The sequence below is a fragment of the Osmia lignaria genome, chromosome 7, assembly GCF_051020975.1.
Source record: "Osmia lignaria lignaria isolate PbOS001 chromosome 7, iyOsmLign1, whole genome shotgun sequence".
In the NCBI taxonomy this organism is placed as follows: Eukaryota; Metazoa; Arthropoda; class Insecta; order Hymenoptera; family Megachilidae; genus Osmia; species Osmia lignaria.
Genome location: NC_135038.1, coordinates 3,107,336 through 3,134,075, shown reverse-complemented (window position 1 = coordinate 3,134,075; position 26,740 = coordinate 3,107,336). Strand labels below are relative to the sequence as shown.

The following is a 26,740-nucleotide window of genomic DNA, read 5'->3' as shown; positions in this document are numbered from 1 at the left end:
TATGTAGAAAATATAGACGGAAAGATTTTGAGATTTTGTAAATTAGAGTAAAAAATGTTCAATTTAATTTAAATTGGTAGCTTTCTCAAAGGTTTGTTGTTTAACCCTGGGTCAATCCTGATTCAAGCTTATAAAACATATACAAGGGTATTAATAATTTTCGAAGGAACTGCAAAATTTAGAAAATCAAAATAATATGAAATACGGAATTACATTAAAATTGGGGCTTTCTCCATGGTCCGCTCTTCAAGAGTTGTAATGGAAAAAAAACTCGATGTATTGATTCGTAATTTTAGATTATCGATGACGTTAAGGCTATTAGATTTAAGTATCGTCGCTTCATAGAATTTTATGTCTAAAAGTCCTCGTAAAGAGGATGATGCGCTATAAAGTTCGCCAAATTAAACATCTGTGAACCTATGTTTGAACGATAAAACCGATAAAATTAGACACTTTCATGAGGACATTAAGAATGTTTGCAGTAAAATATAGGTACTAGAAATATTTAAATTCATCATCTTACTCATAACGTAAAGAATGAAAGAAAAAAATGATTTTTCAACTATTTTTGATCAATGAATAATCTCAAGACAGTGTATTTGAAAATGACAAAGAAAAAACTTAAAAATGTGGCACAAAATTAATTTATGTAGGTCAATGAAAATTAATTATAAACAAACAATTTATTCTAATTTAAAATCTAAGTAAATAAGCAATAATTTTATTTTTTATTAAATATATCATTCTGTGTTGCTTGATATTGAAGTGATTTCAAGATATAAATTGATCATTTATTTTAAGATAATAATATTTAATTTCAAAAAATACAGTTTTAATTTAAAGAAATTTCAAATATGGAATTCAATTTTAAGAACTTCCTAGGAATAAGTATGAATAAGTAAAAATTCATTCTATGTAGAAATATAATCATTGAAAAACTATTTAACTACTGTCGAAGAGTAATAAATTTTATAAAATTTGTTGTTATTAGCAATTTCTTTTTATTTTATGTTTAAAATTAGAAATAAAAAATTTACTGTTATATACGATTCAACTGTAAATTCTTTTTCCGTTAACAAACTCGAATTTGTTTTTTGGCAAATTTTTCCAAATTTGAGAAATTTTGATTCTAAACTGTTAACTACATATCCTCAAAAAATATTCAGGATTTTCAAAAAGCCAGAAATTAATAGCATCAGTATAAACTTTAGAAAATGAAAATAATATGAACTGCAAAGTTGAATTAAAATTGGGACTCTCTCCATGGTCCGCCGTTCAAGGATCAATAAATACATATTTTATTATTTTATTATCTACTTGGTTTTGATTGCCTCAATTAAATATCAATAATATGAATATTCAAATTCGTCATCTAACCAATCATCGTAAATGAATACAAAATAATTATTTTAATTGTAAATCAGAGTATTCAAAAAATGAGTAGTGGCTCCCGTTTAATTCCGAAGAAAAATTTCTCAACACCCATTTATGATTAATTAAATACCGAATTTAAAATTTCATGTAATTAACCCCTTGAGGAACAAGCTTAAAATAAAAAAATAGAATTCTATTATAACCATCATGGTAGCTGTTGAAATTTTAAACCCTACAAGTTTTGTATTTGGTTTTTTTTTAACTATATTTGAAGAAAATCCATCAATTATATTATTTGAAATCATGTTTGAATAATAGAAAAGCTAGACATACAAATAAGTACCAATATCAATATTATGGAAAAGACTAATATTGATTTCTATTGAATCTACTACAAATTATACCCTGACTCTCTACCATATTTTAGGAATTCTTCACTAACAATGCATCGGACGAGTAAGACACCGGGTATGTTAAAGAGAAATGTGTAATGCAACCTCTCCTATTAATTCAATACTCGCCCGCCGTCTTCCACCTACTTCGAACGTTTCTGTTTATAAATTTGAGAAAGCCTGACTTGCACTCAAAATAGTCTAAGAGACGGACCGTGTACCAGATACGTGTTGGATTTCAAATTAGATCAAGCAATAAATCCACATAAAATTGTTAATGGTCTTCCCTGCATCCTCGACAATCATTCCATTCCTCTCTTTCTTCTTTTTCTTCCCTCTTTCTGTCATCTCTCAACGTCAGTCATAACTTGAGCGGATAATTTTACTCTCCTGGAATTATCCTTCTAAAATTATTGCTTAAAAATTATAATCTGCTACAGAAATTTTCTATTTTTATTTTTTGAAATCTGTATTTAGCTCTGCAGATTTGTAGGTATGAATCAGAGGGTTATTTTTTAGAATTTTTGGAGCTGGAAATATTTTTTCTTCAAAATGAAATCTTTCAAGATAAAATTATTAAAAATTTTACTGTTAATCCGAGGATTTAAATTATTGATAACTTTACAGTTTAATTATAAAAAATTTTGAAATACCTTATCTGGAAGTTTAGATATTTAAGTCTGCAAATGTTTGGTATTATTAATTAAAATTTATTATTACCTATATTTTCAAATATAAATCAATTAAAAAATTAGCTATTTAAGTATATAAATGTCTACTGTTCTAGTTTTTACTTTCTAATTTGAAAAGTTACCAAATTTACAGGATTTCATAAAAATTCTTAAAATTAAAAAAAAATTTACAAAATTTGCAAAAACATATTTAATGCTATATTCTTGAATGGCAATTATAAATTTTAAAAATTAGTTATTTAAATATTGTGATGAAATTTGTGAGACAGCTTTACATAATATAGTAGGTATCGTGGCTTTGAAGTGAAACAGAGCTGCTTCAGTGTACTTTACACGCATTAAAGGACAATTAACGAATCTGCATTTGCAGCGAAGCAACGGAATCTGACAAACGTCCAAGTTGTTTTGTACTAACAGCACCTATGCGATTATTTTTATCATCTCATCGGTCGATTTAATCGTCTATGTTTCGGAGAAATTTTTCAGGAAAACAAGATACGAACTGTTGTAATCTAAGAATATTGTCAATTTTTGGAAGAGTAAAAAGAATTTGAATTGTTTAAATAATTTTTTAATTGTTATTGAATGAGTCTGAATTATCTAAATTTATATAAATTTATGAATGCAAATGCGAAAATAGTGAAACGTTTAATGTTTAAGCAGAGGAGCAGTAGAGCCTGGGTCAATCGAGTCCCAAATTCCCAAAACATATGCAAGGATATTAACCACAGATAAATGTATAATTTTTAAACGAAAGAGTTTCACATGTTGAGAGAATAATTTTTAAAGAAACAGTGTAAAATGTAGAAAATGAAAATATGAAATACAATATTAATTAAAATTGGGCTTTCTCCATGGTCGGCCGGACGAGGATTAAATATCAGTATATTAATTTTTGTCAAAGCCTGACGGTTTACATTAATAAAAACATTTTTATAATTAATAGAAATGCTGTATTAGAAGAAATAAAAATATACTACTGATTGTAGGATAATTGTGTACTTTAAACTATACATAAATAAATTTTTATTTATATAAAACAGCTATCACTATATGAAAAAAAAAAAAATAAAAAACGGTTAATTCACTGTTAAATTATTCGTTGAACAACACAAAATTTATTATTTATTCCTTTTATGTCACAATCCAATAATAGTAGACACATTTTATTCATAAACTTGATTAAAAATAAGATATTCATGAAAATTAAAAGAAGAAATTTTTATTAACTAATTGATTAAGTGATATCAATATTGATCTTTTAACATTTCATTTCAAATAACGTGTATTAAAATAGGAAATTGTTTAGGAGTTTGGTTCAAGAGTGGAGAATTCAATGCAGGCTACTTGTAATATTCTTCACAACTAAAATGATTCAAATTTTCATTTCAATAATTTCAAATAGAATTCAAGTCAAAATTTCATTGCAAGTTTCTTAAAAACAGTATATTTACAATAAAAATGAAAAAAGTAGGCAAAAATTTGTGTTTTCTCATCAAAAAGTATAAAAATTACTTCGAGACACATTTTCAAATATCAAAAACTGCTATTTTCGACATTTAAGTGTTATAAAAATTAGATCAGAATTAATTTTATAAACAAATATGTGTAAATAATAAACTTATTCCTACTGTAATATAATTTTGTTGTTTTCTTGTCATAGCTGAAAAATTAATTAAAAGTTAATTCTTACTTGCCTAGTTTATAGAATTCTAATAAAATTTCAATTGGAAACTACCAATTTGTAAATTAAAGATTAATATTCTTAATCACTAATTATCGATTAATGATTAATATGAATAATTACTATGATGATTATTTTTTTAATCAATCAATCAAATTAAAAATTTTAATTAATTGTTACCCAATACTAATTTACAACTGCACGTAATTTGATCGCGATTTCCATAAGTAGATCTATAAATAACTAAAATTATCCTTGTCGTTTTAAAGGGAAACTTAAGAATATCCAAATCATGCAAACAAATTATTGCTAATTTCTTTCAGATTTTTCATCTATCTACATACCTATGGAATACTGAAATTCAAGTGGCTCCTTGGTGAGTAAATATTAATCAATAAAAGTGCTTGACGTAGTGTCAAAATGCACATGAAACGAAGATTCGAGCAATGTCAAAATCAGACAGAAACTATTCGAATGGACTCCTCGAAGCGAACTGTCTCGCTGGAGACTAAAAGACGACAATACATCCTATAGTATATACTTTGCCTCTATAGTTAGACTCCTAACACCCCACCATCATGTAGTAAGGAAAAGCATAGTATCTCCTGTACCGAAAATCTAACAAAAGACATATTCCGTCACTGTTACAATGCCACTTAGCAATATTTTCCTCTTCGCTTTTCATGAGCAGCTGCAAAGTGCTCAATATTTATCGTACCCGACGTTTGCCAGGTTCGTTTCAGTTCGTACATGCATTTATTAAGACGGTGAAATTCCAAAAATTCAAATAATACGCAAGCTACCATACTTCGTATTGTACAGGGGTTAGGAAAATTTCACTCGGTTAAGAGCGTGACGATAGATGCAGGGAATCGCGTAAAACTTTCACGCGAAGCGTAATTACTGTTCAGAGATGGAAAGTACGCTAGGGAAAGGAATGCGGGTACGATTGGTCGTATTGGGTACACTGACAAAGAAAACTACCCAAGTATTACACTCACTTATTAATGAAACTTTGCCAGCTTGTAGAGCTCGTCGAGCTGAACACGCCTATACCTCGTTTTGTGGGCAGACGGCTAATTGTTTAAAAGATATTAACAATTACAGTTAGTTACTCCTTACATTCTGAAGTATGACAAACTCACACATACAATTCGCAATCTAGAGATCTACGGTTCAAATCCTTGGTTCCCAACGTTTTCTTTTTTAATGATAATTTGTCTCTTTTTGAATAACTATTACATAAAAATTATCATTATTAAAAAAAAAAACGGGAAGTCAGGATTTGAACCGAGGACCTTTAGATTACGAGTCATGTGTTTAACCACGGAGCAGATCCGTGACTTGCAATTTGAAGGTCCTCGGTTCAAATCCTTGGTTCCCAAAAAAATTTTTTTTTATGACAATTTTTATCTAATAGTTATTCAAAAAGAGACAAATTATCATTAAAAAAAAAAAAAAAAAAAATGTTGGGAATCAAGGATTTGAACCGTGGATCTCTAGTTTGCGAGTTGTATGTCTGAGTCTGTCATACTTCTCAATGTAAGTACAGTAAAAGCTGGATATATGCAACAAACATTGGGACCCAGACGTTGCATATATCCAGTCGAGGTGTCGAATCTCGGGTTACACGCGACGAGCAGCCAAGCGTGAACGTAGTAACTAACTTTAATTATTCTTTTAAACAATTAGTTGTCTGCGCACAAAACGGGGTATAGGCGTGTTCAGCTCGACAAGCTCTACAAGCTGGCAAAGTTTCATTAATAAGTGAGTGTAACACTTGGGTAGTTCCCCTTGTGAGTTGCATTGAACTTGTCGCAGTGAAGTTGGCTACAAATTCACTGACACCTTCACGCCGCGTCGCTGAGCCGATAGGCGAGATCGACTCACCGACGCGGCGTGAATGTGTTAGTGAATTTGTATCCAACTTCACTGCGACAAGTTCAATGCAACTCAATGTACTGTGCGTTGCAGCTAAGTTGCCGAGCACCAACAAACTGAACCGACAGAGGGGCAAAGGGACTGTGCGTTCGCTCCACCTAATCCCTTCCAGGGGCCCGTAACTTGAGAACTGAGCGGCCAGATTGCATAGGCGTAAAATTTCCATATTCGCGGAAGATACATTTAAGTATATAAACATGCGATTTTTTCGGGATATTAATGGATTTTTTATAATACTCGTTCTTGACAACAGTTGTTATTATGCAAAATTTATGGAAATTACATTATGGAAAGTGTAAAAACTCTCCTGTTTTCTTAATAATGTAAACCCCGAATCTACCTCTACGCCAATGCATTCAACTCGCCGCTCGCTATCGCTTCATCTCATTCTGTTTCAATGTCTGTCCTTGGCGACGTTCGTCACGCGATAGATTTGTGGATGTAAGGGCCTCAGCCAATAAACATAATACGCGTGACCTGGAGGAAGGTCAACGAATTTGATTGGACGGCAACTTAGCTGCAACGCACAGTACGTCACGCGTACGATTGATCGCGCGCTTATTGGCCGATGCGATCACACACTAGTCGCGTCGCCTGACAAAGAAGAAAAATGAGACTTCGCGACAAAGCATGACGGTACGAAGTCAGCGTTGCTGCGATCTTTGAACGCGAGGATCAAACGTGGGGACAGAGGAGAGCGTGCGAAGTGCTCCCTTTGCCCCTGTGCCGTCCAGCTAGTGTACTTTTCATCTCTCAACAGTACACCTTATGTCGTGATTTTGGACTTTTCGCAGCTTCCTTTTAGCTGTTCAGCGAGTTTCAAAAACAGACACCATGAAACTTTCGTCGGTAGAAAACGGGCTCGAACAAACTTTCGCCTGATATCTTGGATGAAAATCGATACAACAGGATGATTCATAGATGGTGAAGTTTTCGAGAAACGTGGTTTTTACGAGCATATCGACATACTGGAAATTTAGAGCAGGAAGATTTTCCGGAAATGTCGGAACAGGAAGATTTTCACTTTAGTTGGTCCTAAAGCGAAACGTGACATCACGTGTCAAGCGAGGCAGGAAGCTCGAGTAAGTATCACTGCCCCGGACGGACAGTCGCGCATATACCGGTAGCAGTCATGGGTCCAAAGGTTAGATAGTACTCGCGCAAATGAATTTTTATATTTTACTGAACTGCATACGGAATCAAAGTTTTTTTTCTCTCTTCGTTTTGCAGTTGGCTGCAACGATCGTCTAGAAAATTACCTCAATTACACGATTACCTCAATTACCTCAACTTCGTTGTGTTGCTCGTGGACAGGGCCGGTGGCGCCCATTTAGGGGTTCAAAATTTTTAAGAAAAAAAGACAAGGTAATAATATGAAACGATGAATCTGTAGTTAGATTGTAAAAATTGTTAAACTACATAGCAGCTTTACTAATCTAAACGGATATAGATGAATAAACTAGGGACACCGGGCTGTGGCGCAACCTAGAAATCTAGCGCCCTGGACGCCCTTTACGCCGGCCCTGCTCGTGGGATACCCATTTCGCTGATACCCTTCAACCGAGAAATTCCAATTTTGAAATTGATTTAATTGTTCGAATGTTCAGATTGGCAAAAACGATTCCTTGAATATAAATATGTACTTGTACCTCTGTTTAATTAATAATTATTAATAAATTTCTTGTGTGTCTGAATTCGTCATTCAAAAACACACAATTTAAGAAAAAAATTTCTTCCCTGCACCTCCTAGTTTCAGAGATGCTCCTAAAGATACATTTTCATCCCCCAACTTTGGGGCCTATTTTCGCCCCCTTAACATGGATTTTACATGGAACACCCTATAGAAACGGAAGCCGATATCGCTATGGTGTGAACAGCTGTTCGACACTTGACGATGCCATCTTATTACACGAAGACGGTTGTGTTAGTTACGTCTGTATAGGAAAAATTCTATGTATTGTACGAAAGTTTTTAATTAATATCTCGGAAACTAATAGGAAGCCGAAGATACCACTTTATATTTGGGGTCCTCTCCTCCCTCCCCCCTCCTACTCAAAATTTCATCTTGATTGGCGACCGGTCGTATTCGGAACTTCATCCCTTATTTCGTAACTTCCTTTGGAACGGGTCATTCTTCCGACAATGCACGGAACAGCCGAACCAAGTAACAAGTAACGATATGCAGTAACAAGACATAGTCCACATTTGTTACCATGACCTGCTGGTTAGGCCGCGATAACAAATGTGTATGCAGCTTTACCTATGAGATTCAGTCTTTCTAGAGTAAATAACGAACAAGATAGGTGATAGGTTCGTTTCTAAACAATGTGTATTATGTTCATTGGCGTAACTTGGACCTTCTTTTAGAGTGAATCAGGTGCCTTAGAAATTTTGCAATTTTTGAAATTTTAAAATCTGGAACTTTAGATCCAAATCCGAAATTTGTAACATTGGAACTCTAATATTTTTAAATATTTAAATTTTAGAATTTCAGAATTTTGAAATTTTGGGATTCCGAAATGTAAGAAATCTGAAATTTTGTAATCCTAAAGTATTGAAATTCTGAAATTTTGGAACTCTAATGTTTTAAAATTTTTGATTATTTGAATTTTAGAATTTTGGGATTTTGGGATTCTGAAATGTAAAAGATGTGAAATTTTGAAATTTTGGAATCTCAAATTTTAAAATGGTGAAGAGTAATCTAGATTTTTAGGGAACCCATTTTTAGGTCCACCCTAACCTCTATCTTCTTACGCCAATGATTACGCCAATCATTCAGATAGATAAAACACAAGTAGAGAGACCATGTTTCCCTTTAGAATCCTCTACACTCTACAATGTCTAAAATAATATTTCACTTCGCATCATCACTTCACTTTGCTCGAATTCCTCTACTGTGTTTCACAAATTGCCGAGTTAATTTTAGCAATGTATACATTGCCGTATTTAACACTTTACTGGGAACGTATCATGCGTCGTGCCGTTGATGGATAGTTTCTACTTGACAAGAAAAGACGGTCGAATTATAATGCATTGTACTACTTGAGACGATTCACACGCACACAATGTCCAGTACCTTGTTACCGTGTATGTGTACCGTTTTTCCTTCAGGAGACAAAGGGTCTAGGCGTATAAGCATAGTGAATCGGCCCCAGCAACAATTTCGGTTGGTATTTATACCACATAATGCTTTTTGCCTAAACAACAATTGTGTGCAATTTCAACCCCCCTACCCCCTCTGTTAAGGGAGATATGAGGGTAAAACCCAAAACCTTTACCATTTTTTTTCTCGGAAACTATTTAAGATATTTGATCACATTAAAGTGCAAATAATAGGTATTCATTAGCTGTATATCATATTTTTTTTCAAAATTTTTATTCGACGATTAAGGGTTGAAAATTAATAAATAAATTTTTGAAAATGATTTTTATAAACAATCGCCTTGGATGACACCCATCGAAAAAATTAAGAATAATCCTTTACTATTTAACTATTATCTGTAAAAATTTCAAGAGTGTCGGATTGGTACATCATAGTTAAAAAAAAATAAACCAATGCAACGCCCTTTCATAAGGCAAAGCCGGCCTGAACGTTAGAGTTTCTCGTACCAGAAACAGCTCTCAGAAAAGTATGAGCTCTTCTTTCCCTAAACTGTGTGTTAGTTAACAGCCATTTATTTAAATCATATATTAACAATTTAAATTTTTTAATTAAGTTTTCTGGTCCTAACTTTTAACGTCCGTGTTTTCACGGTGTTTCTCGTTTTAAGTATGTGGGAGCCCTAAAAAGAGCTGATTATGTTGTACGTTACAAATGGCACCCTTATATAAACGCGACTAAGGTCTTCCTCGTTTTAAGTATGTGGGAGCCCTGAAAAGGGCTGATTATTAAGCCCTAAAAAGAGCTGATTGTGTTATGTATTGTCAGGTTGAAGTATATGATTTGAAACAGAAAACTCAAAAACTTTTTTTAAAAAAACACGCTTGTAAATAAGTTTTAATCTTCGTCGCAATTTTCATCAATAACTGGAATAATGTTAGTTTTATCGAATAAGTGAGTTAAAATTTCGGACGGTTTAACTATTCTGGATTTATAACGCGTATGGGATAAATAATAAATGATCGCGGCGACGAGGGAGCAACAACCTACCGTTGTTACCATTCGGACAATCGCATGCATATTGGTTTATACCCGCGTAACTATTTACGTTTGATTTGTATTCTATGTAACAATTGTAAGTTTTAGCGTTTATATGTCGCGACCGAACTTTCATTTTTATAATGTTATTGTTTTACTGTAAATATTGTACATTTAACGCGTCATCTTCGTCCATTAATTCCGCAAGATAACACACCGCTTGAGATAATTGGTATGAACCCGTGAATAATATTTTTAAATTATTTTCGTCTAATTTTGGAATATTTATTAAACATGTATTAGATATTGTAACAAATGGTTTTTTACGTCGATTTAATCTTTGTAATGAATTTTGTTCCCGTTGTCGTTCTTTCATATATGAAACTATGTTTTCGGTGAGTTCCGCGTCAGAATTTAATCGTTTCCCGAAAGTGTTATGCAAAAATCCCGCTATTCGGCCCACGGACCTTATAGACGGTAACATTTTATTATCAACGATATGGTGTAATAAGCGATATTTTTGTCCTGTGGCTCCATGAACGGCTTCGACTACCCAACGTACTTTTGTTACAAATCGCGATGAATTTGCTTCTTCTGAAGTTAATTGGGCCCGATTCCCTTTAAATGCTGACATTAAAACATTATACCCTTCATCTTGTAGATGTTGTAGGGCATCCCGAAAACCGCGATCAACAATACAAAAATCACCCCGTCTTAATATCGATTTTATTCCTATCAGATCTTCTAATAATATTTTAATAATCGTAGCATCATTTACGGTGGCGTTAAAAGGCCCTGCAATATCTAATACGTAGCCATTTATGGTGCAAATAGTGAATGGCTTACACAATGGTACCTTATTTTGTCCGGAGTACGATTTTCTTTGATATTCGTTGTTTTTGCTTTTTTCATGTCTGATATATGTTCCGTCAAATATTATTGCTAATTGGGTTTGGTCAAAATTAAAAAGGTTTCATTTTCAATAAAGTACTGTCGGGATTTAATATGTAAGCCAAACCGGGTTGGCTTTAGATTATCTGATGGTAATAATCTGATACTTGTTGTTCCCGTTCTAAACCAAGTATATTTTTTATAATATTATTTGAGCTGCCAGTTCTAAGTTTACATAAAAATACTACTAAAGCTTGCGTTATGGAACGAGATTCGCTACATCTCATGCTAATAAACATCTCCTGAATTTCTTTAATATTTTCCCAATTAAGCCCGGTGAAAGCATATAACTGTTGATTTGACAATGAAAAATCCCCGATCTTATCGTGCAACGAAGAATCTATACTTGATATCACGAGAGTCCATAACTAAGCGCGCAGGGTGGAATATGGTAGGGGAACGCAGCGATGGTGGGGGCAAGCGATCCGCCAATCACTTTCCACTTCCGCTGGAAGTATCGCCAATCAGAGCGACAATGCGCAGAAAAGAACGAAAACTGGTCTTTTCGCAGTTATGGACTCTCGTGACATCAAGTATACGTTAATTGCTAATTGATTTTAAAATAATTCTACATCGGATGCTTCTATAGAACTAAAGTTAGAATGTACGCGAAGAAGTTTGAATTCGTCTGTGAAAAATAATTTGTTAAGAATCTGCGACCCGCAGCATCGATTACCTTTTTTTGGTATATAAATTCTGCTGCAGTGGGCCTGGTACTTAAAACATCTTCTTCGGTTGTAATGCGCTTCCGCTTTCTGCTCAGTTTATTCCTTGGTACATTACAGTTGACGCAATTGTCAGTACTTCCAATTCCTGACATGTTCTTCAGTACAAAAATGAATATATAGGAGGAAGTGTTCAGTACTCGGCGCGTTCGTCCAAAATGTGAGGTATTAAAGAGAGGAACTTCCTTAAATAGGAAAATTGTGTACCAAGGGCGCACCAATGGGTGGACGAGATTTTAAAGTTTGCAAATTCTATCTAATTAACGAGTCCTCTATATTCGGCAACAAGAGGGAACAAGGCAGTGGACACTAAAATCATGGACTCAGGATCGTACGCTTTACCCTTTATGATGCGTCTATTTACACGCCAATCTAAGCTCCGTGACTGCGTAGAAAAGTATCGGGGCATATTGGAAAATACACCATTTGTACCATAAAACGCGCTTAACTCTTTTCTGGACTCCCATATACTTAAAACGAGGGTCACCTTAATTGCAGCCATTTCCAGGTAGTACTGGTACGCTATGATATAATTAACCCTTTTCAGGGCGACCATATACTTAAAACGAGGAAAACCTTAGTTACAACTATTCACAGGTACCAGCTACAATTTAATTAAAAGTAATACGTACGTGAAAAGGTAAAGACGGAAATAGTTATAGAAGTCTATGTTCTTTACAGCGTTGAATAAAATGATATTGCAGTTATACCTGTGATACCTTCTTCGACTATTAAAAGGACAATTAATGGCATCTAACACAGTGCCATTGTTCAAGACATGATATAAATCTGTGATTTAGGGCTCCCACATACTTAAAACGAGAAACACCGTGAAAACACGGACGTTAAAAGTTAGGACCAGAAAACTTAATTAAAAAATTTAAATTGTTAATATATTATTTAAATAAATGACTGTTAACTAACACACAGTTTAGGGAAAGAAGAGCTCATACTTTTCTGAGAGCTGTTTCTGGTACGAGAAACTCTAACGTTCAGGCCGGCTTTGCCTTATGAAAAGGCGTTGCATTGGTTTTATTTTTTTTAACTATGATGTACCAATCCAACACTCTTGAAATTTTTACAGATAATAGTTAAATAGTAAAGGATTATTCTTAATTTTTTCGGTGGGTGTCATCCAAGGGATTGTTTATAAAAATCATTTTCAAAAATTTATTTATTAATTTTCAACCCTTAATCATCGAATCAAAATTTTGAAAAAAAAATATGATATACAGCTAATGAATACTTACTATTTGCACTTTAATGTGATCAAATATCTTAAATAGTTTCCGAGAAAAAAAATGGTGAAGGTTTTGGGTTTTACCCTCATATGTCCCTTATCAGAGAGGGTAGGGGGTTGAAATTGCACACAATTATTGTTTAGGCGAAAAGCATTATGTGGTATAAATATCAACCGAAATTGTTGCTAGGGCCGATTCACCTTCTTACACGGCTAGACCTTTTTTAAATTTCCCAAATTAGTGCCGATGATTTACGTTCGGCTGCAAATTAAGTAAATACCCTCCTCATTTCTTCTACTTACCACTGGTCATTTTTAAAAATATTTTAAAACATTTGAAATGCGATATACAGTAAAGATTCGATAATTGCGAACCGCTCGAGACCGTACTTTCACTCGTATCGTGCAATTCCTAAGCGCATTGTTAGAAGTTTGCCAACCGCTTCGAACGTAGAAAAGGACAGCAAGTGAAGGAGAGACTGCCGATTGTCGCGATCGCGACTTCTCTTTCTTTTTTATTCGCTATGCTTCCCTGTGTCCGAATATGTATAGTCCAAATTATATCGTGTTTGGTATCATTTTAATCAGAAAAATATCAGAAATATCCTGGTAAAAGTTTTATAAGAAAAAAATATAAAATAACAAAGTTAAGTTGTTGCATTGGTATATTGGATCTCATGTTACACTACTCGATAAGCGAACTTCGTGGCGTCTCAAGAGGTATACTCTCCAGCGGTGGGGATGAGTTTTTCGCATTTATCATAAAGATCTTATTCGCTTTTATTGAATCTTTACTGTATTTTTTTCATCCTTTAAATAAAATTAGAGGTATAGTTAAGTTTATTTGTCTTTATTGTTTACGTTTCCGTAAACGTTTTGAAATGTTAGGGCAGAATAGTTCTCTGTGATATTAATTTCAAAGATATAATCCTAAAAAAGCCTTATTTTGTAGATAAAATTTCAAGTGAAGTAGTCATATTTCTATTCAATTTAAAAAATTCATAAGATAAGAAAAATAAAAAAGATAAACTCAAAATAAAATATGAAAAATAAAAAAAATGCACTCAAATTCATAAAATAAGAAATTCAATTCAATTACCAAGTATCAAGATAAAAAGTCATAAATACAGTATGTTTCTATGAAAATAGGTAAAAAGGTAGAATTTGTAAAATTTGAAGATCTGTATTTTTTTTAATAATTAAAAACCAGGAAAATAATGACTCAAATCCCACCTAATTTTTATTTAAAACAATATCCCTAATTTACAATTAGACGTTAGAAAAATTATTGATTTGATATGTAATAACTCTATATTAGTTCAGTGTTGACGATTTTATAAAGTAAGATCAATTTAAAAATCAGTATGTTGAGTAATACAAATAATTAAAAAACAGTTAGTAGGAAAATAATATTTTGCATAAAATTGCTATTATACTCTAACAATGTAAGAGAGTAAATAGAAAACTTGAAATTTGAAAATTCCAAACTATTCAAAACATTTAAACAATTTTACAAAACACAAAAATAGAAATCAATGCATCACTCACTACTGTTCAATGCCAATTAAACAATGACTACTTCACTTACAAAGTCATGATTCAGGAATAGGTATAGCATTCACTGTCTAATCTACAATAGGTACTTTTGTAAATGAAATAAGAGGGAGGGGCCTACCAAAGGACTTGGAATTCAACTTTAGTTATACTTTTCTCTAATGAAAATTAAGAGGATGGAAAGAATAAAATTGTAATAAAAAGTAATGATCACTTACCGTGAATGTATAAAATCCCTCTGGTATCGGTTGACCACCAAACTTGATACTGAGGGTGTAATCACCAGCATCAGCGACGGTATAGTAAATGTTAACTGTGCCATCTCCATTATCTTCAATGTCAATATCTACGACCTCACTAAAAACATTAGAGAAACATATTTGTTAAAAATACTAATAAAAGTATAACTAACAACAGCATATATTTTTGTGGCTTGGTGCAAAAAGTATCAATGTCAGTATTTATGAAGTTGATATAAAAAGAGAGAATTAAAGCTTATGCTACTTCTTTTTTTTAATACAAGTGTATTTTATAAAAAATGACATATACAACTGTCGTTATTGGTAATTTCTAGATAAAATTTTATATAGAATATACAATTGTTAATTCAGTTTTGCAAATTACACTAGCACTTCTTGCACCAAGCTACAAACTTAACGTTTGATATAATTGCACAATCAGTTTGCTATTGATTAATCAGTTACTGGTGTGCTACTAACAAAAGCTATATTACAGATGGTACACCTGCTTCAAAAATATTAATTATCAATTTAAATTAAAATACGTTTAGATAGTCCAAATTCTCCCCTATATTTTTGTAAGTTTTGTATTCAACTGAATATTTAATATAATAAAATAATTGAATCCTAGCAACTTAAAATTTCTTATTTCCTTATGACTAATGAAATTAAAAATTTCTCTATTTTATAAAAAATTCCAAAAGTAAATAACTCAAACACTTTTGATTAACTACCCCTACATGACAAGTGCTTTCTTAAAAAGAAAAAACATACTACATTTTCTAATAATTTCAAAAATCAGCAATCTCAAATTGAATAGCTTTTCCTTATAAACAAGAAATCATTAAAAATTTATCATTTAAAATTCCGGAATTTTATCAAATGTAACAAATATCCTAAAATGATTTAACCCATGTGTGTGCGTGTAAAATATTTGAAATGATTCTACACAATAAGGTCAAGTGTATAAAGGTGTATATACTATTATCAAAGATACATTTTATACTTTTTCTTTTTTAACTGCACTCTATTTTATTTCCCCCCTCTTACTTTTCAGCTATTTGTTAAATGTCGTTGGTGTAAGTGGAATGTCCTATGTTATTTTAAAAACTTCATCGCGACCCCAATATTTATTTTTAAATGTTAAATTTATTGATGTTGAGTCTCTTGATACGGCTTCCTAACGATGTCTCCTCAATACACGTCGCTATGTCACCTATATTTATAGAAGCTACTGTTCTTTCTGTTTCTTTATAATACAGCAATATGTATATAAAAAAAAAATCTATCACATATTCAGACACCTCATACTAGACTATTATTTTCCAGTACTGTGATATGAAAATATGTTCCACGACTTAGCTTTAATAAAAATAAACACTACAATATAATGTTTCAATAAAATACTTGTAAAAATAAAAATCAATTACAAGCATATAGGTACATATGTACTTCTAATGACATAAGAAAGATTTTTGGAAGTGATGGTTTATAAGTATCAACAATTAAAAATCATAAGCATGTATAATTATATATGTATGTATAATGTACATAACTACCTACAGGTGTAAGATGATAGTTAACGACGATAAGGAAAAGATTACTTAAAACAATGATTTGAAGTTAAAATAGAAGTAAAATTTACTTTACTATAGTTTTCGAAATAGTAAAGACCTAATGAAATTTCTTTTAGCTTTGATAATTCACAGATTTTATGATACTATTCTATTATAAAGTATAGGAAACAATAAATAAGCAAATGATGTAAGAAATAATACTATATAATAAATAAATAATATGTACTTATACAGAAAATAATTTGTTATATAAGTATAGAATAGTATATTATCCATCGTTTTCAATATATCCTATACAATGACTGTATTCATCAATTTTGTATCACATGGTTTTGAATACGTTAGTAACAATTAGGCTAATCTTGTTTTTCTCACTGATTAGTGGTTTCTTAATTCCAATATGATCATAAAATTCAATATCATTTAACCCATGTGTTATTATTCTACTAGTAACAATAGCAACATTTACAGAAGCCAACTTAGGCATTATATCTATAGTAGTCATACAAACATCACTAATTGACTTCCTCTTAATGACGCGATTAACTTTAACAGTGATTTTTCATGAATAGCCATTTCTCAGAAGATCATCTAAACCTTTGCCAGATCTGCACTTTCGTAATATATAAATTGTTGATACTCGATTTGCCAACATGTGATGGTATAGTAACTTCCCAAAACCTTATTTCGTAAACTGACATGAGAACGATTGTTTCAAATAACTAGACATTCGTATCACGTGTTATTCAGACGACTTAACGATACAATAGCTATGAGTTAACTGACAAAGAGAGCCTCAAATGTGATTCCTTAGTTTTAATGTTTGGCGGGATGATAGATCTATATCTACAATAAACGTAAACGTAATTTAAACGTGGGCAGATACCCACCCAATTTTGAAAGAAAAGAAAATTTGTAAAAATGCATAATCAGGTATATTGAGGTAGAGAAGCATTCCACTATATGTATAGTGGCTGTGTTATAGCAGTAAGTATAAATTAAAAATTTTTTGTTTCAAGTTCAAATTCCGTCAAAAGAATTTTTTTTATAATTATAGAAATATGGATTAGTTTATGTAATTGAGTACAAAAATTTTAAATTACCTTTTTCAAAATTTTAAATGCATTTTTTTGAAAGTTGGTTTGACATTGAGGACCATATCTAAATCATTCCTTGTGAAACAAAATGATGAACATAAAGGGTCATTTTCACTTTAACGCGTGTACTCCAAGGTTGAAAGAAATATTTGTTCAATGATTAATTTACTTACCTTCCGGAAGTGGAGCGTATACGACAGGTAACTGCACCACGTCCCGCATTTTCAGTATCTACAGTGATGCAATATTCTTCACCCTGAGCAAGAGTGTGCTGAATGCCCTCTTTGATTTTGCATTGGTCAGCTTTTCCAGTGGAAACACTCTGGACGTTTACTGGACATCCAGATACTTCTTTACCTCCGTATTTCACATTGATCTTGTAACGGCCACAATCATCAGGTAAATACGTTGCCTTGTATTTTCCATCTCCTAGGTCTTGAATTTCAACCCTGCGAGGTATTTGATCTGGACCCTGAAATAAACATCATCTATTTGAATTGAAAGAAAAAGATTACATTTTAACAGACTTTGCTAAAAGGACTAATTTAGAATACAGAAGGACTTTTAACGTTAACAAATGTTGTAAGCAAATATTGAAGTCTCGAAAACCTAGATATCCTGAAGCTAATTATTCTTCCATTATTCAAATCTTAATGCGAACTAAACTATGCAATGCAAACTTTCCTATATCCCCATTTTGTTCACAAAAACCTACTGCTCAGCACTGTGCCTTTATTACTTACCAAAACTTGAACTTCAAGATCACCATAGCCAGCTTTGGAAGTATCCACAACAAAATCAACTGGAAATGAAGCAGTGCAAACAGGCGCCACTCCAGGACCTGATAATACAACTTTATTTGGCTCGACAGTTGGTAAAACCTTCGGTTTGAAAGGACTTCCGGGTATATCTTCTCCATCATAAGTAACTTTAACTTGTAAATTACTTCCAGCAGGTGGTGGTTGATAAATGACTTCGTATAAACCATCTCCACGATCTTTGATTATTGGATTTTGAACCTGTCCCTTATCAGTCTTTAAAGTGATGTCCAACTGTGCTGGATTACACTTCCACGTATTTACAATGAATTTGGCTGGTACATTTTCTCGTACAGCTTCTAATCCTGCACCATATGCAGTCACCTTGCTTGTTTCTATATCTTTTTCAATGGGTATTCGGAAAGGAGATCCAGGTATGTGTTGGTCTGCGAATTTGATGGAAAACTCGTAATCACCCGGTTCAGTTGTAGTATATTCCACGGTGCAGGAACCGTCGTAATTGTCTCTGCAAGTCGCCTTTACTTCGTTACTGCCTTCCACAGATAAATTCAAACCGCCTTTGCCAGCATCTAAATATTTAAAAATAATTTAAACAGCGTTAGAATAACGTTAGCGTTTCCTCTAACTAATGTGGAATTTTAATGAGTGACTATAGTACAGTACACCTTTAGTATAAAGGAACTTATACTAAAGATATTCATATATTTATATGATTATAAACATTTGACATTGGATGATTATAGCCACCTTTATATGTCAATAAATATTTGACATTGGATGACTACAGTCATCATTAGTACGTCAATGAACATTTGATATTGGGTAACAATAGTCACCTTCACATTAAGTAATTATAGTCATTTTTAGGAATGAAAGGGTTAAGTCAGGCCTTCCCAAGCAGAGGAAATGAAGTCCAAAAATTCATGGATCACTTCCTTTTCAACACTATTCTTTCAGCTGAGATAGTAAGCATTCTCCTAGGCTTAGAAAAAAGGTACAAGACTTCTTATTGTCTTAACTGAAGGAACAATGTTGGAAAGAGAAATACGTCATGGGTTTTGGGATTTAATTTCGTCTACTTGGGAAGACGAAACCTTTAACCTTTTCATTACTAAAAGTGACTATAGTCACTTAATGTTCATTCACTTAGAGTTCATTTATATATAAAGGTGACCATAGGCATCTGGGTTAAGTAACATTACAATGAATATAATTAATAGGATGATTGAATTACCCACCTTTAGTTTCAATGGTGAATGTGTTAATTTTGTTTACTCGTCCCTTCTGTAAGCCTGGTCCATATGCTTTGCATTTACTAGGATCAGATGTACGTTGCACATTCACTGTGAATGGGGATCCAGGTATAGGAATATTGTCGTAAAGTATGTCTACTGAATGTCGACCCTCTTCAAACGGCATGTACCTAACTAAATAGGTACCATTTCCTTGAGGGATAATGATCTTGTCGGTTGTAGCACCACTGGGATTATTAATTGTACACGAAACTTTATTAACGTCGTTTTCTGTCTTTCCGATTCCTCGAGTGTCTATTGTGAATTCTGTTGACTGGTCGACACATAGACCTGGAATGTATAAAATTAAATGATTAACACTTATGATATAATAATTAAAAATTTTTTTATTTACTTGAATTCTCTCTTACGTTAAAATCATTTTAAATTACTGAACACAATTTACAATAACAGTTTTATAAAAAACTGTATGATTTAGCATAATTAGTCTCTATATTTATTATTTCTAGGTATATAAACAAAGTATTGCATTTAAAATAAAATGTGCTATTATGGAAATTATTGTGTGCTATCTATATTTAATATGCATTGCCTATGTATTTGCTTTAATTTCATTTACTATTATAAATACTATTATAAATGATCAAATTATTAGACTAAACATTATAATTATAATTAATTGTGTACATACTCTTGATGTATAATACCTAAAATCTTTATTCTTTTTGATATTTTGATATTTTGAATTGATATTTTGAATTGCTCTAATTTTTTAATTCACCATTTTATTTTTTTATTTCTTTATTATAATACCATACTTCAAGCAGCTTTTTTATAATTCTCTGCTTTGTGATTATGATATATTCAAAGTCAGTTCCACAGTGTATATTTGAAACAACAGCAGCTTTTGTAATACAGAGAAGAAATTGATTCATAGATTTAAAAAATATCAAAATCATTTTTAAAATACAATTTTATTCCGACTTTTAGTCTAATAACTTGAACATCTCTCTATCCTATTGTGAATACTATTCTAATATAAGAATATTTTAATAATTTGTTACATTATAGAATGCAATACAGATATCTATTGCTTAGAATACACAAAAGATAATTTCCTAAAATGCAAGAAATACATTTCTTCTATACTTAAATAATAAAAAAAAAACTGTATAGGTGCATAAAAAATAAAATATAATACTTGTATTCTAATAAAACATGACACTATCAATTAAATTAGTAGCAAACACCACACAACAAACAATGCGTTTGTTACTGTTTGTTACTATTCAAACTTACAATTTTTCATCCAGCTAAAAACAATCAAAGTTCAAATAAATAATTAGAAAAGTAAATAAAGCTGAAATGATAACAATATTTGTGATAAGAAATTAAAATTTCTGCACATGCACATTCTTACAGTAGACGATTAAAAATATACATTTATATGTAAAGTTGTTGGTTGTGCTTCAATACAACTCAGTGTCATTAATATTTATCATTAATAACTTCTAAATAGGTACGTATGAAATGAGTCGAAAATTCCTGATGAATTCAACTTATTATTAAACTAATTAGAAAACAATGTTGGTGTCTTTAAGGAAATAACTTATTATAATTATACATTTGTCTTTTATGACTACTTTTCATCCAGTAAATAGCTTACTTATTCCTTCTAGGAAAAATGCTTGTAGTTTTGTTAAAAATGCTTGGGTATCTATTTATATACGTTTATTTTTTAAATTTTGTGTTATTCAGTACTTCTGTTGTATTCTTTATGATTCATGAGAGTAAGCAGTATCGTGCAAAAAAAAACACCTTTCCTATTTCCAAATGTTAAACAAATTTTCTTCATTAATTTGCTCAATCTTTTTTCTCAACAACTCAATAATTAAGATTATTCGAAATACGTTTCACACCGTTTACTAACGACGCACTGTGAGATATTTGTGTATTGCAACCAATGTCTCTGACGATGTTCTGTCTGGATCTTTTATACTACCCTTAATTATACTGTCATTTTTAAAAATACAAATAAAATTCTCGAAGATGAAATCATTATATTTCTGGGAAGAAAGAAAGCTACCGAAATGAAGGTCAGTTCGAGGTTATATCTTCACAGTGACCATTATTTTTTAAACAAATATCCCACGTCGCGGTATTTAACATTACAATAAAAAAAGAAAAAGTGAAAAATACACTCAAAACCAAAAAAATCAAAATGAAAGCAACACCTAAGAACAACAGAATACACGGTACCGTTCGGTTGAATGCCGTTCCCAGTGACTTTGATCTTGGACACGTCAGTATCCTTAACAACGATAGCCTGAAAAGGTGAGCCAGGAATATGTTGCTCGTTAAACGTGATATTGATGCCGTAATCGCCAACTTCCGTTGGCAGATAGGCAACTGAACAAGTACCGTCGCCATTATCTCGACAGTTAATGGCAGCTTCGCAAGGACCTTCGACGGTGACGCCGAGACCACCTTGTCCGGCTCCACGAGTATCGATCACAAACTCGGCTGGTTTGTTCACTATTCCATGGGACAAACCTGGCCCGGATGCTCGAACCTTTCCAGGATCAGAGCCATGCACGCAAGTTAAACAGTAGGGTTGATTCGATATCGGTTCTCCGCCGAAACTAATTGCCAATAAATATTCGCCCAGCTCCGTGGGTGTAAAGTTCACCAAGTAACCATCGTGCGTCGGTACCACGTGGGCTTTCACACGATTGCCTGATGGAGATGTAATTACCACCTGAAAGTCCGCTGCCTTCCCCGCATCCTGGGTTATCACGCGAAACTGCTGCAAACTGTTCACCGGAGCCGCTACGACACCATTCAAGCATTTTCTAATTTTTAATCTTTCGTTTTATTCTCTCCGCTCGCTTGCAGTATTTATATGATGCATTCATTGTTAAAATTTGAGAACCTTTTACTCTTGTTGTATCATGTTTTAAATTACGTGTAGATAATTTAAAAAGAAGTTATCACAGTTCTTATTTTGTTAGTTTTGTTGAACGTTTTGTTTAGGTACTCTTCAAGGTGGATTACAATATCTTACTAATATATCAAAATGGAATGTTGTTAATGATATATGGCTTATTTTAAAATGAAATTGCATAAAATGATGGTGGTGAAGTCAACTGATTTTCAGGTTTATAATAATCAGTATATGAAACTATATAAGAAGCTTTATAATAATAAATATATGAAAATAAATAAAAATATAATAATGACAGAATCCGATTTGATCTGTAATTATTAAAATTTCCTACTGCTATAAAATATCTCTATTACTGCAATTATTGCCATAATTTCCTGTTGTTTATAATAATTGCAATTATTCTCTTACTGTAGGAAACATATTATAGTATAATAATGCTCCTTCTAATAATTGTTAAATTGTAAACGGAAACAATTTTGTACTTACTTCGTGCAAGACCATCAACTTTAATCTTCGAGACATCTACATGTGGTTCAACGGTGATCTTGTATGGACTATGGGGTACTTTCAGTCCTCCATAATTTAAGTGCACTAAGTAATTCCCTGGTTGAGGTGCCACATAATCAACGGTGTATATACCATCTTCGTTATCCGTTATTGAAAACAGAACTTCTCTTCCTTCAGGATTTAACATGGTGACATGAAGATCACCTGGACCAGCTTCACGACAGTCGATGTTAAAATGTGTTGGAGTATTAGACTTGACACCCTTCTCGAGACCAGGTCCAAAGGCTTGTACCATAGCTGGATTTAATGGTGCTTCTACTTTCATCCTATAAGGAGACTCTTTTGTAGCTACACCACCGTAATTTACCTAAAACCATCAATGATGATTGAGTGTACTAATGTCTAATATAATCTAAAGATTGAATTATTTTAGTTTGTTCTTGTTTTCTAAATAATTAATATGAATTTGGCATGGCTCGTTTAAAGCTATGAAAAGAAGAGATCTGTGAAAAATTCTACAATAATAATGTACTATTAACATTCCGTATTTACCAATATAAACTATCTGTTATATTTGAAAATAACCAACATAAGATTTATTATTATTATAGACAAAACTATCGCTTACAATAATACTGACGTCATAGTACGTACATGACAACAGCATAATACATGTAGAAGAATTGTCCAAAAACTAATCAATATTTTAACCCAACAAAATTTGAATAATTACCTTGACACCTTAGTGATAAAGACTATAATTATTGTTTTCTAAAAGGAGTACAAAATAGAAATGTAAAAACATGCATTTTATTCAAAAGAAAGCGTGTTCCTAATTTTATCTGCTTACTTTTAAGGACAGTACAAAGATAACGCTTCCATTAATTAAAAATAAATATAACATTGACTTGGATCAAACTGACATGATATAAGGGCTATTTTGTGACATCTACTTTTATGTCATTAAATTACGTTTCTGTTTCAAAATGAACTATTAGATATAATACAACCTAATAGCAAACCCTTATATGCTTAATTCTAGCCTGCATAGTAGACATCTGATGCTTCACAAGAGAAGAAATACAAGATAATAACAGTAATAATATTAATAATAATTTATGCTGATTTACCATGATGACATGTTGCGATCCAGAGGTTGGAGTATAACTACACTGCACTGTACCATCATGTTTATCATCCAGCTGAACTGGGACGTCTCTTCCCAAAGCATCCTGAATAGCAACTTCCAAAGGTGCTTGACCAGCTTTCTTTACATCTATTGTGAAAACTGTTGGTTTTCCACTAGGAATAGATTTTGCTTGAACTCCAGGACCGTACACTTCAACCTAACAAATTCCTTATAATGAATTTTCCTTACTCTTATAAAAAGTTCATTTATTCTTGGAAAAAAAAGATTAAGTATTTAAGAGAAGGTATTTTAAACGTTAAGCTTTAATATTCAGTATGATGTTATGAATAAGAAATGGCAAAAGTAGTAGTACCCCTTCAGGTTCTGCTATTAAATAATACAGTGAAGAACAAACCTTGTTAGGGTCAAAGTCGGCTTTCGGTACAATATTCGCAACGTACGGTGATTTCGGAATGTCCTCATTATCGCAAAGTATATGAACAGCATAACGACCAGGTGCAGTTGGTAAATAAGATACATCCGCTGTTCCGTCACCATTATCATGGCAAGCAATTTTCGCTTTTGAAGGACCTTCAATGGAAAATCCAAGACCTCCAGTTTCCCCATTAGTATCCACAGTAAACTTTGCTGGGTAATCAACAACACCACTATGGAGGCCAGGACCAAAAGCTCTTATAGCTGATTCTTTATAAGGACCAACGTTCACTTCAAAAGGTGATTTATGAATTTCTTGTCCACCATAAGTTATCATAACCACGTGTCGTCCCTCTTTTACTGGTGTATAATGGCACTCATACGTTTTGTCATCAATTTTTGTCATACTGAAAGCACAGTGTTGCATTAATTATTGTAAAATAGAATAAATGGGAAGAATATTTTTAACTTACTTCACAGGACAGTTTACTCCTCCAGGGCCAATTACTTTCACTCCAGGTACATCTTCACCTGCGCCTTTGGTGACGATGACGAAATCCGCGTCATCTTGAACTCGAACTCCATTAGGCAAGAGCCCACGACCATAAGCTCTACATTTCTTTGCATCTGATGCAAGACCCACATTAACACCACAAGGACTTCCAGGAATTAATTTACCAGCAAAGAATATGTTCACTGAGTGTAAACCAGTTACTGGGGAGGTGTAGTCACATCTCCATACATCTGGTAATGTCTGACGTAATTTCACTGGCACAGTTGTCTTTGTACCCTGTAAATCAGAATTTACAATATTTAAGATAGAATTATTTAGACATTTTGGGTTTGAATAACGATGTTTTACTTGAGGGTCCAATATGATCACTTCTGGTATACCACGTCCAGCATCTTTTGTATTTATTTCAAAGAAGGTAGGTTTATTAACTATGACACCTTCTGGTTGCAATCCTGGACCACTTGCTGTCACTTTGCCAGGATCACCAGCCTGTACTTCTACATTAACCACATAAGGGCTCTTTGGAATTTCTCTACCAGCAAATAGTATTTTTATTTTATGAGGTCCTTCTTTCCTTGGGGTATAGGATACAGAATGAGTGAGATTCTTGTCCTTGTTGAAATGAACATCCACCTTTAACAGAAAGAAAGATTTATGTTATGAAATGCTTTAGAAGAGTTAGATACATATTTGATATTTTATTGAATAATCAAACTGTTTAAAAAATTTAAAAATAAATGTTATCATTTTCTATTTTTTAAATTGTAACTTTTATATTTATAATAGAAAAATATATTTTATATTGTTTTTCCTGTATAAAATAATTTATTTCTTTTTTATATTATAAATTTATATTTATTTATAAATATTCATTCTGAATTATTAAAAAACAGTATCAGGGAATTCGATGAAATCACACAGTGATATAAAAATAACTATTGCATTATACATATCCTGCTCTTTAATTAATGCTAGAAGTTAATATCTATAAATAATGATTTCCTGTGCAGTGGTCAACCACATTGCAGATAAGTATACATGTTTCACATCTATGTATTACATAAGTATGATGAATATAATAATCTAATGTACCTTTCTACTACTTTCTGTTACATTAAAGAAATATTTTTTATATTCAAAAATTTTATTTTATTTAGGATAAAATTTTTTTAATACTTTGGTTAGAAAATCAATTTTCAAGATACTGTTCTAATAACTATGTGACTTTATCTAATATATCACACTTGGGACGTATTATTCTTACAGGTATTTTATTTCCATCTGGGTCCTCCACAGTGACGTCGACATTTCCTTTGCCAGCAGAAAATGTTTCAACGGTGAAATTAGCTGGTGCTCCAACAACTGGACCACTTGGTTCAATACCAGGTCCATAAACGCGTACTCTACGACAGAAATTGCATGTGATTAAAAACAGAAATTATACTACATTTAGATACTACATTATTCATTATCGAAAAACACATGTACTAATAACATATCATCAACCTATTAAAGTGCTTGGGTCGAAAATTTATTAATTCAAAAGTTATCTTAGGCAGAGACAGGGAAAGC

General features: G+C 32.3%; 1 protein-coding gene across 5 annotated transcripts in view; it reads right to left on the bottom strand.

The window, feature by feature from the left end:
- Positions 1-26,740, bottom strand: part of cher (filamin A protein cher) — a 94,580-nt gene that overhangs the window by 42,742 nt on the left and 25,098 nt on the right. For 2 of the 5 annotated variants that reach the window (XM_034338241.2, XM_076689271.1), the window contains 11 exons: positions 26,433-26,571; positions 25,517-25,801; positions 25,128-25,444; positions 24,635-25,061; positions 24,221-24,436; positions 23,070-23,457; positions 21,896-22,465; positions 19,622-19,966; positions 18,348-18,952; positions 17,778-18,076; positions 14,910-15,048 (listed from right to left, as the gene is read on the bottom strand). In XM_034338241.2, coding sequence (XP_034194132.2) covers positions 14,910-15,048; positions 17,778-18,076; positions 18,348-18,952; positions 19,622-19,966; positions 21,896-22,465; positions 23,070-23,457; positions 24,221-24,436; positions 24,635-25,061; positions 25,128-25,444; positions 25,517-25,801; positions 26,433-26,571 — 3,730 coding nt within the window. Of the gene's footprint in view, positions 1-4,486; positions 4,647-14,909; positions 15,049-17,777; positions 18,077-18,347; positions 18,953-19,621; positions 19,967-21,895; positions 22,466-23,069; positions 23,458-24,220; positions 24,437-24,634; positions 25,062-25,127; positions 25,445-25,516; positions 25,802-26,432; positions 26,572-26,740 lie in introns of those variants that run through there. The other 3 variants (XM_034338242.2, XM_076689272.1, XM_034338245.2) reach the window with 2 other exon arrangements.